The 16,092-nt window shown below is 41.4% G+C and overlaps 1 protein-coding gene across 1 annotated transcript; it reads right to left on the bottom strand.

The window, feature by feature from the left end:
• Nucleotides 1-1,233: 1,233 nt before the first annotated feature.
• Nucleotides 1,234-5,060, bottom strand: LOC109899848 (homeobox protein Nkx-2.5-like). Its single transcript, XM_020495439.2, has 2 exons — nucleotides 4,350-5,060; nucleotides 1,234-2,508 (listed from the first exon to the last, which is right to left on the bottom strand). The coding sequence occupies exons 1-2, from the start codon at nucleotides 4,738-4,740 to the stop codon at nucleotides 1,877-1,879; spliced, it is 1,023 nt and encodes a 340-aa protein (XP_020351028.1). The 5' UTR covers nucleotides 4,741-5,060; the 3' UTR covers nucleotides 1,234-1,876.
• Between the last annotated feature and the right edge of the window lie 11,032 nt (nucleotides 5,061-16,092).

The following is a 16,092-nucleotide window of genomic DNA, read 5'->3' as shown; positions in this document are numbered from 1 at the left end:
AAAGATGTCCGCTAGAAATAATGTGCAGGAACTTTCAGGGATTTGTAGTCTTACATAGTTTCTAATTTAATACCAACTACTATTTTCAAATCTGAGCGTAAATAGAACCGACTTTGTTGATAAAAGTCACGAGAGAGATTTACATGGTTAACAAATCGTCATGACAGGGTAAGCCTACAAGAAACACTGCCCTTGTTAGAAGTGTTTCTAAAAACCCCTATGGGAAAAATGAATGTTGGATAAACAACAGGAACCATTTCCCTGTTTGACCGCGAGGTTTTATGGGTATTAAGATACCTCCACTGTGGGGCTCTATACTAGGCCATTAATAAGAGATCAGTTCAGCATAGTATGCTAGCCTAGAGTGTCTTTGTGGGCCCTCCGTGGGTGCGCGATCAGACCATTATAGCGCATTGTCTGGATAACGTCTCTAGCCTAAATTCTCAATTTTCCATTCTGTCTGAGTTCTGGTTCTTGTCTGTGTCTGTCTGTGTTTCTGGTCTACTCTGCTATATTTGCCTCTCTTTTCAGCTCTTGCAAAGCGACGGCTGGAAAACGTCCTTCCATGGCGAACAGTATGCTGGAACCATATCTCAAACATTTATTTTTGGAATAGCCTAACATAGCATAACATGAAGACAATCAATTTGCTATAATCGTTATGTATTTTTGGTGATATTTTCTTAAGTTTAGTTGTATCTTTAGATTACAAATAATCAGCATAAGCGTCGTTCTGGAAAATAAATGTGAAACTGAATGCAAAACAGAGACCAAACGCCCTTGAAGTGCGGGGCGCTTCTGGAGAACGTGTACAAAACCAAACCAATGGCCAATAATGAGAACATATAGTATCAGAAAGTAAGCTAGGCCTACGGTTTCAACCACTGTCAATCAAAGCATTTGAAAAACGCCATGAATTAAATCCGAAATTTGTGCGCACATATTTATGCGTTTATGTAGAAACACAACACACCTTTTCTAAATGGGATTGAAGGAACTTGACCAGACACCTAAAGTTTCATACGGTGTAAAATCACATTCTCTCTCTCTCTCTCTCTCTCTCTCTCTCTCTCTCTCTCTCTCTCTCTCTCACACACACACACACACACACACACACACACACACACACACATTTCCGCCGCATTCGAAACTATTTTCGAAACTACGATGGAGACTGCAAAAGATACTACAGTTGCATTTTCCCTCTGAATATATAATCAACAAATGCCTTCATTTTGATACCAAAATGTTTCACTTTATTTCTCAATAAATGCTTATTTTCCTCAGCAACAAAACATAATCAGCAGGCATTGTTCAGGTGCACAAGGATACATCTCAAATAAAATAAAATAAAAAGGTATACAGAAACCAAAATCCTCATGGATTTTGTATCTTTCATTTGGGGATGTCCTGATATGATGTAGAATGTTTTCACTGGTAACGCCCCCTTTGCCATTTGTGGTAGGTTACATGTAAAGTCATATTTTTTAAGTAAAGCGCTCATATATAATCGTTGCTAATGTTTGCCAGCATAGGACATTCACATCCTGAGTGATAAGCACCCAATAGTTTATCCCAAATTGCGCATGGGGATTTAGGCAGTATACAATGCTGTCACAGTATATATCTATATCCAACAGTGACTTTGGAATAGTCCAACTTTTAAAAACACGTTTTTGCCGTTGACGATGAAACATCTAATCTCTTTGTACAAAATGTGTCTCAATATGACGACTTTCAACGATAAATCCTTATTGTGCTGCAAGGGACACATAAAGGTTTTTACTTATCCCAAAATACTGTAAGTTAGTTATCAACTTCATCAACGCTTGATCAACAAAGCAAATGTTATTCAACTGGAGATCAACACATTCAGCTACCAGGCCCGAATGCCCTGCAGAGTTCCTTGGCAGGCTGTTCCCTGTGGTGTTTGGGCCTGAGATTGCGACACGCCCAGGTTCCCAAGACCCATATTCATAAAGGCGTTAGCAGTAGTGTTGGGCGCTAGAGCAGGCAGGCTAGAGTACGTGCATGAGTAAGTGTTAGTATACACCGGGTTATTGTAAACCGGGTAGCCATTATAACTATAGGGGCTGGCCGCTCCAACAGTGTAGGATGTATTATAGTTCTGAGATCCAGCCAGGCAGGGCTTCCCATCACGCACCAGCACCGGGACTGCCACTCTCCTAGGCGGGGGATTATGGTGTGGGTGTCCGGCCATCTCTAGGGTCTTGTCCTGCCGCTGCCGTTTACACTTATACCTCCTGTTCTGGAACCATATTTTGACCTGTGTGGAGGTCAGTTTCAGAGTGTTGGCCAGGTGTTCCCTCTCCGGGGCGGATAGGTAACGCTGCTGCTTGAAACGCCGCTCGAGCTCGAACACCTGCGCCTGGGAAAAGAGTACCCGTGGTTTCCGCCGGGCCCTTTGCTGTTTTGGGGGTTTCTCCAAGTCCGAGTGCACCTGTGTGGACTCCTCGCAGTCCCTCACTCCTATTAGGCCACAAGACTCTCCAGAAAGAGAGGGGAGAGAGATTTTAGTCATATTTGACGACAGATTTATAAATTATTTCATTCTATACAAAATAGCTTTTCTAATCCTGGAGGTCCATAGTTAGGCTACTGATGTTTTTCAAAAGTAATCTCGAGTCTTTACTAATCTATGACACAAATACACATTTAGCCTAAATCAGATAGTCCTTCCTATGATTTGTTGTTCAAATGTTGTTGTTTTAGTGTAGTCCCTGGCTTGAAACCAGTTTTACTTCAAATATATTTATTCATTTTAATGGGAACTTTGATGGGGGTGGGGGCCACAAGAAATCTGAAGTCATCATGAATAGCGGCAGTGGCTCGCGGGTCTGCATACTCACATCCATACCCGCCACACATGTAGTCAGAGCCGGCCCTAGCCTTTTGGGGGCCCTAAGTTAAATGTAGTTAGGATGGAGATAAATGTGTTCAGTTTTTAATATGATATCTGAGTGAGAGTGGCTAACAAAATCAATGGGGGCCCCGGGTTGGTAATTCAACCATGATAGCTGGCTACACTAAAAAAAAAAAAAATATGAACTGGGATACTATTTTCTCATTAGAAATACATTAGTGTTCCACTTCTCACCTCACACTTGTTATGAACTCACCAATAAGCCTTTGTACAGGCTTGTAGATAACATACTCTCTGTTTTTATACAATAACATTTTATTGAACCCTTTCCATGCCCTTAGAACATTGATTTCGGGACATTCCAAGCCCTTCGTGAAAATCTAACTAAAGACGTCGGAACAGCTTTTACCGGATCCTGAAACACCTCAACTATCCCCAAATTCTGTCCCCTTTCATAAAGTGAGCCTCTTTTCTATCCTCCCTTTCCTACATAATTGTGTTTCCTTTCTTTTATTTCCACTGTCATCCAATGCTGTTTTCTCAGGGGGTGCTGCACCCTCAGCACTCCTACTTCCTGCAACTCTGTTTACATGAATGGTTATTAAAAAGTTAGATCGTTGAATTATAATTGACAGAACGACAGCCTTATCATTCTAGCTCAAGGTTTCATATGTATGGGATTTTTTCATGCGTTTCAACGGGTCACGCTGTCTAAGAAACCTGACCACACACACTGCAATGAAATCACACTAAACAAAACCATTTAGCAAAAAACCAATGACATTTGTTGTGATTGGGTTGCAAAATTACCATAGTACAGTTCCCTCAAACACAAATGTCCCAATACACTTGAAGTCCCACTAATGGTGACAACCTAAAGAGTAAATGCATTAAATAATTAGGGTATATGCAACGTATAGGCCTAATTAAGGCATTTGGCCCAATATTACATGTAATTTCTAGAAAAGGAAATAAATTGCGTGGAACAACATTTCTGTCTTATCTAAAGGTTCATTTCAGTGCAGTAGGTACATTTATCTGGAAAACAACATGGCTCTTTAAATTATTTCTGAAAACGAAGGATGTTGGATTGCTCATATTTTTTATATGGCGATTCAGCCATGCACAATTTGTCAAAATGCTGTCGTTTGGAGCGTTTTCTTCTCCAAACCTATTTATTTACAGGTGAACCAACTATGTAGATGACAAATAAAATAAAGGTATCGCTTTCTATAAAAGGCGCTAATATTGTAATCGTTTAACTGAAGTAGTCTCTTGTTAAATGGAAGAAGAAAACATATATATATATGTATGGGTGTATTATCATATAATTGGATTTAATTAATGAGCTTGATAATCTAGAATAGTGCAATCATAATAGAGTTAGAATAATATAATATAATACTTTATTTTTAAATCAAATGGTTAGGATACTATGTATGCTGGTAATCAATCGCTGACTTACTGGTGTCTATGTCCTCCTGCTCAACTTCCAGGCTGGTGTCGGCTGAGTGTCCCTGTAGCCCCGGGGAAGTGAATATCTCTCCGGCAAGACCCGTCTCCATCAGCCGCTCCTGCACGGTCAGACTACCCAGGTAGGACATCCCCGCCTCTCTCTCCAAGAGCCCGGGGCTGGGACTGTCCCTGTTTCTGCCAGCCAGCATACAAGACGGGGGCGACTGGAGGGCGAAGCGGTGCTGCTGCGACACCGGGTGAGAGCACTCATGGGGCGGCCCAAGGTGTGAGGCGAGCCGCTGCTGCTGGGACTGCTGCTGAAGCTCCAGCTTCAGTATGTCTTTGACTGAGAACGGCGTGGTGGAGGCAGAAATAACAGGGCTAGGAAGCATTATTATCATCGGCACCTATTCTTTCACATGAAGTAGGAATTATAGTCCCTTGGTGAAGTGGCTCATCCGAGCATAAAGAACTCCTCAAGCAGGTGTTTGTTTGGATAGACGGTTTTTAAGAGTAAACGGATCCAAAAGGGGGTCTATTCGTCTCTTTGAAGAAGAATAAAGAAAACCTCTACAGTAGCCTGAATGATTGCTGAGCCTTGCTTGTTGTTTGTTCATGGAGCTATGCAAAAGAGGACTGGTTTATTTCGTGAAGTGACAGCTCCCGCCTCTCTGCCCTGCGCTCTCTGCCTCGCCTACGGTGTCTGTTTAGCTTGTTGGGGAATTTGGTGAGATGCAGTTTCTGTTTTGTTGGAGGACTCAAGGCGGACGCTTCTTTTCCTCCCTGTGACGTCACGAGATAATGGGATGGGTGACTGCATGGAGCGAAGGCGCAAGCTCTTCTATGTATTTAGAGTTTAGAGAAGATTATCAAGTAACAACTATTGAAATGTTGTATTATGTTACATTAAATGAATACGTCTTTATTTCAATGGGAAATTTAAAAAGAAGTATGCCTAGGCTAGAATAATTTGAACGTGGTATCAGCCCTCAGAGCGTCTGCATGCAGTTTCTGTACAGGTAGGAGACCGGTTTTCATCATATATCCGTTCATGGTTTGCATATAGCTTAGCTCACATTGAATAGTGTAAAAATGGAGTAGTAACCGACTGAAACTATAATGAACTCAACATAGTTGTAGCCTTCCTCATTATACAAATGGAAGAAGAAAAAGCATGTGTCTTTCATGTAAAGTGGGAGATTGAGTCAGTGTGTGTGGAGGCCTGCACGGATGAGACTGTTTCTTTTTGGCTGGTTTAGTAGGCTAAGAAAACATGCTGATAAGCAGCATAGAGAGGAATACTGATATTAATGACACATTATCTGTTGCTATCAGTGTAGTTTCCGATTTAAGCACCCTCTCTCTCTCTCTCTCTCTCTCTCCCTCTCTCTCTCGCTCTCTCTCTATCTCTCTCTCTCTCTCTAGGCTACTCTCCCTATCACCACACACGCTTAGATAGCCCAAATCTTATTTCCCTGTTTCCACAAACCGCGGATAAGATAATGGGGGGGCGCGATTATAACAGAATTATAGGCTAACGATTGCTTTACTGTATTACTAATTGATAGGCTACACTATACAGTGTACATTTGTAACGTAATCACTTACTTCTACAAACATTTACAAGTGCATTTGTATATTTATAGTGTGTGAAGTATTTGTATTTTTTTTTACCGGTCAATAACTAAATACAATGAATATTAGAGTATAAAATAACAACAACACGTTAAAAAAAAACACCAAAACGAATACATTTCCCCCATTTATTAAACGAACGAACAAAAACTTACAAGGGAATCCTTGAAAAACATAAAATACAACATTGTCATATTCATTCACACACATTTTCGTTTACATTGCATATCGATATTTCTGTCTTAGAATTGTGTTGAAAATATGATAAATCATATAGCACATAGCTTTTATTTGTATTAGGCTACATTGAAACAATATCCAAACTATAATAATTGGCATAGGTCTAATGATTTATAATAATATTAGGACTACAATTATAGGCATTTACTTAAGCTATTATTTGTTAGTCTGTCCTCGCATGCTTGTGTGAATAATTCATTTTGTCGTTCGAATTGATGAAGTCAAACATATAGTAAAGCTCCGAAGGCCTTATTGGCTAATCTAATAATCACTTACACATTTTGATGCAGCTATCCTATATAATGTGACCAGGTACAAGTGGTCTACAGCCAACGAATAACTCTAAATAGCTAGATTTGTTCTGAATACATGGCTTAAATATTTGTTCTGAATACATGGCTTAAATATTTGTTCTGAATACATGGCTTAAATATTTGTTCTGAATACATGGCTTAAATATTTGTTCTGAATACATGGCTTAAATATTTGTTCTGAATACATGGCTTAAATATTTGTTCTGAATACATGGCTTAAATATTTGTTCTGAATACATGGCTTAAATATTTGTTCTGAATACATGGCTTAAATATTTGTTTTGAATACATGTTTTTTGCCTAGTTGATTGGTTTACAACTAAAAGTTAAACACGCCACGCATTATGTACCTGCAGACTCATTTAACTGATGTTTTCACAAAGCAAAGAGAAATAGGGTGAGAATAACGTGTATGTGGACAGGATCCAGACCTGCCAGTGTCTCACTCTAGTACTATCCACTGTGTCTACTGGCTCCTCTCGCCGAGGACAGACAGGAAACAGAGCACACTGCGGGTCTTGCACTGCGACTATTTGTGTTGAGATGTTTTATAACTTTGCAATATTATTTACTTTTCTGAATGCCTTGCCCCTCTCCTTTAGTCCATATATGTTTTAGACCTAGGAAGACAGATGCACGAAAGGGGTCTAAACTATACAACACTGATCAACATTTCAAAATGAGAACCAAGAATGGACGATGATTCAATAGTGGAACGAACACACACACACACACACACACACACACACACACACACACACACACACACACACACACACACACACACACACACACACACACACACACACACACACACACACACACACACACACACACACACACACACACACACACACACACACACACACACACAGCTAAGGGACATCCTGTTGTATTAAATATATTTAATATATTTATTTTCAGATATATGGACCACCGTCTGCAAGCAAACGTTATCGCAAATCCAGAGGGATAATCAGAGATGTTGTAATGTTACACCTCTACTCTCCTCAAGTCGCCTGTCTACAGTGGCCCAGGACAGGCGCCAGGGACAAAAGCTCCGGTAGCGCCTAAACCGTGCAGAGAGAATGAAAGGGGGAGAGAAAGACAATACATAATCTCATCCGCTCGCCATCAGCAGAGTGCTGTTTAGATTGGAGGAGCGTCTACCCCGGCTTCTCAAGATGGATGTCTTTAAAACGGACAATTTGAGAGATGGAGAGCGGGAAGAGGGGAAGAGAGGACGAGGAGGGAGAGGGGGAGTAGTGAGAGAGAGGGAGTGTAGGGAGAGGGCTATAAACACAATTCGTGCACTTGTGTTTTCCAAAACAAAGTCATCCATTACGGTTTGCGTTGCTTGTATTGGCTTAAGATGTGGTTACACCGCTATGAAAATATGGAGCAATCTGAAACAGACTTTGTTTATGGCTATTTTAGCCTAGGGACACAGATAATTTACACATGTATTTAGGTGGAATTTATTGACTAGACCGGGTGAGCCAAAGGTTTACTCCCGTTGGTTTATTTACAATAGTAATGGGCTGCACTCTTAGAAAAAAAGGTTCCAAAAGGGTTCTTCTTTTTGGGTTCCATGTAGGATCCTCGGTTGAAAAGGTTCTACATGGAACCCAAAATAGTTCTTCAAAGAGTTCTCCTATTTAGTCAGCCAAAGAACCATTTAAGCTTCTACTGAACAAAAATATAAATGCAACATGTGAAGAATCTGTTTAAACAGCATGATCATTACACGTGTGCCTTGTACTGGGGACAATAAAAGGCCACTCTAAAATGTGCAGTTTTGTCACACAACTCAATGCCACAGATCTCTCAAGGTTTGAGGGAGCGTGCAATTGTCATGCTGACTGCAGGAATATCCACTTCCATTTCTCTACCATAAGCCACCTCCAGTGTCGTATTAGAGAATTTGGCAGTACGTCCAACCGGCCTCACAACCGCATGTAACCACGCCAGCCCAGGACCTCCACATCCAACTACTTCACCTGTGTGATCATCTGAGACCAGCCACCCAGTCAGCTAATGAAACTGAGGAGTATTTCTGTCTGTAATAAAGCCTTTTTGTGGGGGAAAACTCATTCTGATTGGCTGGTTCTTGCTCCCCAGTGAGTGGGCCAGTCTCCCAATTGGGTGGTCTATGCCCTCCCATGCCCATTCATGGCTGCCTCCCTGCCCAGTCATGTGAAATCCATAGATTAGGGCCTAATGAATTTATTTGAATTCACTGATTTCCTTATATGAACTGTAACTCAGTAAAATCGTGGAAATTGTTGCATGTTGCGTTTATATTTTTTTGCTCAGTACCTTATATTCTACGAATGTGCTTGATTTTTACAAGCCCCGGTAAAATAATGTTTGAAATAATATTTGTGAATTGTTATGGCAGAGTTAATGTCGAGGCTTTGCCTTTCCCCAGGCATAAATGCAGGCAGGTCACCCACGAAATATGACATTTGAATTCATGTCTAATTCTGCCGTGAAACTGAATTGAGACCGTGTGTTCCATAGCAGACATGGTTGCTATAGATAGGCCTATTTCTAATCCATCATGAGATTATCTCACCACCACTGACATCAGGATCCGAGGGGACATGCTTTGACTGTAAAGGAGGTGACTTTCTGATGAATGGTTTTAGGTTTATGTCTCTATATGCTACCAATCCATATTATTATTTGAATAATCAAATAGACCTAGCATAATAGTGACACAAATATTAATTTGCATAGGTCAGTGCAAAAACTAGTCCTCCTTTCTATATTGTTTATTTATTTTTTTTACCCCCCTTTTTCTCCCCAATTTCGTGGTATCCAATAGTTAGTAGTTACTGTCTTGTCTCATCGCTACAACTCCCGTACGGGCTCAGGAGAGACGAAGGTCGAGAGCCATGCGTCCTCCGAAACATAACCCAACCAAGCCGCACTGCTTCTTAACACAGCGCGCATCCAACCTGGAAGCCAGCCGCACCAATGTGTCGGAGGAAACACCATAGTCAAGTCAACTTGTTCTTAACAAAAATAAACCATTGTTTAGTGTTTTTGCATCAATATTGACTTATTGTAATTTTGACCCCAAATGATCCGTACCACCAGAGGGTGGAGGACCTGCATAAGAGATTTTGACCAGATAGACAGTTTGCCAAAATATAGCACCCAATGTACTCGCCTAAGATTGCACCTTACTTTTCTATACCACATATCATATGACTGTGTAGTTTTGTGCATAAAAAAAATAGTATAAAAATAGTATAAAAACTCTGCCAATGGTGTGTATACTTGATAGAACTGCAACACAGAATTCAGCCTACACTCTGAATCTACATAGAGAGAAGTATCGGTGTTTATACCATGGCATTGTTGAATACTTGTTTCTGATTGGCTTGAAGGGCATTCTAGGCCGTGCATTATTTCCCTTTATGAACTATGTGGTTGGAACCCTGAATGCTGATTGATTGGCTGACAGCTGTGGTATATTTAAGCAATAAGGCTCGAAGGGCTGTGGTATATGGCCAATATAACACGGCTAAGGGCTGTTCTTTGCACAACGCAACGCGGAGTGCCTGGATACAGCCCTTAGCCGTGGTATATTAGCCATATACCACAAAGCCCTGAGGTGCCTTATTGCTATTACAAACTGGTTACCAACCTAATTAGAGCAATACAAAAACATGCTTTGTCATACCCATGGTATAAGGTCTGATATACCACAGCTGTCAGCCAATCAGCATTCAGGGCTTGAATCACCCAGTTTATAATTAAGCAATAAGGCACCTTGCAATGGTGTTACGAACAGTGCAGATTGCAGTCGCACAGTACCGCACGATAAAGGGAATAAAAATCCTCCGGGTTTGTGGTATATGGACAATATACCATGGCTAAGGGCTGTAATACAGGCACTCAGACACAATGTAGAGTGCCTGGACACAGCCCTTAGCCATGGTATATTGGCCATATATCACAAACCCTGAGGAGCTTTATTGCTATTATAAACTGGTTACCAAGTAATTAGAGCAGTAAAACTAAACATTTTGTTATACCCATGGTATACGGTCTAATATATCATGGCTTTCAGCCAATCAGAATTCAGAATTCCCATTGTTTCACTAGCAGCGATGCTAATCCTGGCAATAGGGTAAGTAAAATAAAACGAACTAAGGCGTATTCTTGGTCATTGTCTCTCGGGATCAATGTGGATGAATCACTTTTTGTCAATACAATTAAGTACGCTATATTTCAAATGTTGGTGTACCGCCCATTAAATTACAGTAGTTTTTATCACCTACATATGACAAAATTATTAGGCCTATTTACTTAATAACAAAACAGATATATAATTCTACAATTAAATTATGGTGAATCAGTAGGCCTACTTTTAGTACTTATGTCGATTGTACTTTGTAAAAAAGCTGCAGATTAATCATGGGACAAATGTATATTTTAATTTGACAGAATATGCAAATTACTGTAAAAAAAAATAATACTTTTGCAAATATTTTATTTCAGATTACCTTATTTACAAGCCTAGTGATGTTTGATAAGAATGAAGTTGCTATTTTGCTATGATTGTTGCTTTTCCCAATAGTTTCTGATTGGTGTCAAAACGACCCCGTTGGTAATGCATGTATGTAAAATATGTTGATAGTATGAGGGTTAAAAGCTATTATCGTGTCAATCAGAGCAGCCTCGCGGCCGTTGTCCTCTCTGGTCAGCTAAGCGTCACGGATCACTGATGCACCTTGCTAATGGTGTTACGAGCACTGTAGTTGCAGTCGCACAATCCACACACACACACACGCGCTGCATGACGAGACACCGCAAGATAAAGAAAGAAAATATATAGCAAAATAGGTTTACAGCATTAGAGAAAACCACAGATAATTAGGCGGACGTAATTACATTAATAAAATATAGAGTTATATGTAGACCAATTGAAGGTAAATGACGCGCAAGTCATCCCGCATGGCCATATTCGAAATCTTAGCTCCTGTTCTCTCTGACATGAGAAGGCTAACACGTACACACACGCCGCATGGCGAGATATTGGAGGATAAAATAAAAACACAAATCCAGCAACATAGGTCTAAATCATTAGAGAAAGGACCACAGCTAATGCAACGTTTCATCTATATTTCATCCAATAAACACGCCCTTCCATTGTAATTATCTCGGCTACTTTTCAGCTTCCCTGTGAAAACAACCACGGGGATGAATAGGGTTTTAACCACAGCATTCAGCATGATAACATACTTAATACCAATCTATATTTCGACACAGGCTATTGGCTATCATTGGCATAATGACTCCACAACATACATCGAAAGAAAACAAACTTTTTTTGTATTCATATTATTTTATGCCAGTATGACTCGGTTCACCGTGTGCTTAATCGTAACGCCTCAACGGTCATCATGATTTTAGGACATCGCCTAAATCTGTCAAAGAAAACAGATGAAAACATTTATAAACTATGAACTAAGACTTTTACACACTGGCCACTTAGGGGCCGTTTTCACCCCTCTGCTTAGGTCTTCGCCTACCCAGAGATAATGGAATGGAGAGATAATGGAATGGCTGTTAACGTTATCAATGGTATTCGCGTGCCACTGTCAGCTCTGCTGCAACCCCGAGCTCTTGTTTACCCTGTTTCTGATCTCTAACAAACCCCCAGGACCACCATAGTGTCCAGGATGCGCGGCTTGCGGTGGATGTGACACTGACACACCTATACAACATCTCCGTCATGATTAGGACAGGTGTCATACTAGGTGGTCAGGGCGAGACACAGCTGAGAGATAAAGACATAGGTAGGGATGGACCTCAAACCCAAGGCTTCGAATTTCTCAATCTTCAACCCAAGACCCACTTCAAGGACATACATTCTTCTTAGATGTTTATCCAAATTAAGCACAGGGGCTGTAAACAGTGGGCCTAGTTCACATCTACTCACATGTGACTCAAATAGGTGTGTCTCACTCCAGTCGCCATAAGATAATTACACTGAGATAATTACATTGATAAAATATAGTTAATATGTAGCACAACTGAAGGTATGATGAAGAGCCAGTCATCACGCCTGGCCGTATTCGACATCTTAGCTCCTGGTACAACACAACACCTGGTCTCTCTGACATGAGAAGGCTAACACATACACACAAGCAGCACCGCATGGCGCGATACTGGAGGATAAAGTTATTTGAACAAATCCAGCAACATAGGTCTAAATCATTAGAGAAAGGACCACAGCTAATGCAACGTTAAACACGCCCTTCCATTGTAATTATCTCGGCTACTTTTCAGCTTTCAGCTGCCCTGTGAAAACAACCATGGGGATGAATAGGGTTTTAACCACAGCTTTCAGCTGCCCTGTGAAAACAACCACGGGGATGAATAGGGTTTTAACCACAGCTTTCAGCTGCCCTGTGAAAACAACCACGGGGATGAATAGGGTTTTAACCACAGCTTTCAGCTGCCCTGTGAAAACAACCACGGGGATGAATAGGGTTTTAACCACAGCTTTCAGCTGCCCTGTGAAAACAACCACGGGGATGAATAGGGATTTAACCACAGCTTTCAGCTGCCCTGTGAAAACAACCACAGGGATGAATAGGGTTTTAACCACAGCATTCAGCATGATAACATACTTAATACAAATCTATATTTATGCAGAGTCTATCATTGGCATAATGACTCCATAATATAAATGAGTATTATGATTTTTTTTACAGATAGGCTATTATTGACAGTAATGACTCGGTTCACCACGTGCTAATGGTAGCGCCTCAATGGTCATCATGATTTTAGGACAGCCTAAATCTGTCAAGGAAAACAGACTAAGACATTTATAAACTATAAACTTATACATTTACACATTGGCCACATAGGGGGCATTTTACACAGAGATAATGGAATGTCTGTTAATGTTATCAGTAGTCCTCGCGTGCCACAGTCAGCCCAGCCGCATTACCAAGCTCAGCACTGTGTTTATGGGGCGGAAGAGCCTGTTTCCGGTCTCTAACAAAACCCAGGACCCGCCATAGTAGTCTAGTAGGCGCGGCCTGCGGTGGATGTGACACTGACATGCTGATACAACATCTCCATCATGATTAGGACAGGTAAGGTCATGCTGGGAGATAAGGGCAAGACAGAGCTGAGATATAAAGGCATAGGCCTTTAGGGATGGACCTAAAGCCCAAGCCTTCAAAGACAGACAGGATCATCAGCAGAATAATTCATCTTAGATGTTAATCCACATAAAGCACAGGAGCAGTAAAAAATAAAACAAAGTCTAAATGAACATATCACATTGGGGAGCAGCAAACAGTGCAAAGACATTTATTTCATTTCAGTGTAGCTAGTGGGCCTAGTTCACATCAACTCACAGATGACTCAAGTAGGTGTGGCTCACTCTCCATAAAATAATTACACTGAGATAATTACCTTAATAAAATATAGAGTTACATGTAGTCAAACTGAAGGTATGATGAAGCGCCCGTCATCCCACCTGGCCATATTCAACATCTTAGCTCCAGTTCTTTTTGACATGAGAAGGCTACTACGTGCACACACACACAAAACACACATATGCACACACTAACCTGTAGAGACAGTCTTTCTGTCTGACAGGGCAGTAGGTAGCCTAGCAGTTAAGTGCATTGAACCAGTAACAGAAAGGTCACTGGTTTGAATCCCTGAGCCGACTAGTTGAAAAACCTGTTGATGTCCCCTTGAGCAAGGCACTTAACCCTAATTGCTCTTGTAAATTGCTCTGGGTGAGAGTGTCTGCCAAATACCTGTAATGTAAAATGTAGGCCTGTAGTGTAGAACTCTCTCTTGGCTAAGGGTTTGAGAGTACAGTACTGGAGAGTTGGTAGTTTCTTCATTAAGATAATTTAATTCGCTGTCAGTCAGCACCTCTATACTAAATCATTATCTCTGGGTGTGCGCCAGCTCATACTTTTTATTAGATGGAAGTAGTGCCATAAATGTGATTTGTTTTCCCAGCAGAAGGTGTTAAGAGCTTTAGAGGGATGGATTGTGGGATTGATGAGGGTGGAGTGTTGTCTGGGATGGAGGTCTTAATGTAAAATGCATTAAACCTCTGGAAAGTAGCAATCAAATATTAAATGAATTGGTAAATGTTCCCAAAATGTCCCTCAAAATATGTTTTTTATTAAAGCACAATAATCCAATTGTATGTAGTGCAAATGTGGGCATTGATAATTGGACATATATCAGAAAATGTATCTTCTCCTTATCCCTGACCAACCTTGTAGGGAGTTCCTAAGCAATTTGCCTTGGCATCAGCACATTGAATAAGCAGGCCAGAGACCAGACTGTATATCTGTCAGGGGCGAGACCCTTCCAGTCCCCTTCCAAGGTCCCGGAAGCTGTGTGTTATCAGCAGGGTGTGTGAGAGGGGCTGAGCACTGGGTAAAAGGCCCATGCCATTGTGCCTCTGCCTGGGCCAGCATGACGGATGGCCTCCTCCTCTCTGGAGGAAAGGACAAGGCCGGAGGGTAGCTTGGGCCCAGAGTTGCAGTGCAACCCAGCTCTCGTCCACACTGCTGGGTCACGCTAACCAGTGGTTCAACTGATCTCTAATGGTGGGTATAGTGTGGACCCACTGGTAGATTGGGCATTAGTGGCTATAAATTGTAGATTGGTGGCAATACACTAGAAATACAGGTAGAAATAACGCTGTCATTATTTGGTGTGTAAGAAGAAAGGTCCTGTCATAGGTGAAGTTTACAAACCACAGCAGGAACAGCACCAGGGGTATAGGGGGCAGAGGTCGGTCTGTGAACCAGAGAAGGATGTAAGGTCAGGCTAGTCTGTGTCTCCAGACACACCACCACCCCCGGATCCATACCCAGACCCCTGCCCCCCTGCCCCCTGCCCCTGTGGGACTCATAACTCAGGCAGCTGTATTCTCCAGGCAGCCTTGGTCCGGGCAGGTGTGTGTTTGTATATATGACCCACTACCAGGGGATGTAAGGCCTGTACGGCTGTGATCTACAACACTGGTAATGAGTCATGTTCAGAGTCTCTGTGTGGGGTTAGGGTGGGATGTGGAATGCAGCAGTATAGGAAGAAACATGCAACTTAAATATACTTATCCTCTCCACTACCTCCCACGCTAGGAAATGGACATATAGAAACTGTAGTGGAAAAACTCAGTAGAATGGGGTTGTCTTCCCTGGATACCTTAAGATAAATGCACTAACTGTAAGTCGCTCTGGATAAGAGCATCTGCTAAATCAAAGATTCCCAAACTAAATCAAGGTCCCCCACCCCCCACACAGCTGATTTGGATAATCAAAGCTTGCTGATGAGTTGGTTATTTGAATCAGCTGTGTAGTAATAGGGCAAAAAGCAAAACGTGCACCCGGGGGCCCATGACAGAGTTTGGAAAACCCTGTTAAATGACTCAAATGTAAATGTAAAATCTTGTGCATAGGATGTGCGGGCAGAGGTTACCAGTCTTTGGCCTGCTACTGCTATGTTTCTGTCTCAATAAAACATCTGTCTGGACAGCCATGTTGGAACAAAAAC

The sequence above is a fragment of the Oncorhynchus kisutch genome, linkage group LG11 (genome assembly GCF_002021735.2).
Source record: "Oncorhynchus kisutch isolate 150728-3 linkage group LG11, Okis_V2, whole genome shotgun sequence".
NCBI lineage: Eukaryota > Metazoa > Chordata > Actinopteri > Salmoniformes > Salmonidae > Oncorhynchus > Oncorhynchus kisutch.
The sequence above is the reverse complement of the archived record's forward strand: the minus strand, read 5'-3'. Positions and strand labels throughout refer to the sequence as shown.

Bases quoted from the DNA above. Each gene is read 5' to 3' on its own strand.
- LOC109899848 (XM_020495439.2), bottom strand. From the start codon at position 4,740: ATGATAATAATGCTTCCTAGCCCTGTTATTTCTGCCTCCACCACGCCG. The intron at 2,509-4,349 runs GTAAGTCAGCGA...CTCTTTCTGGAG, and splicing joins GCAGGAGGACATAGACACCA to AGTCTTGTGGCCTAATAGGA.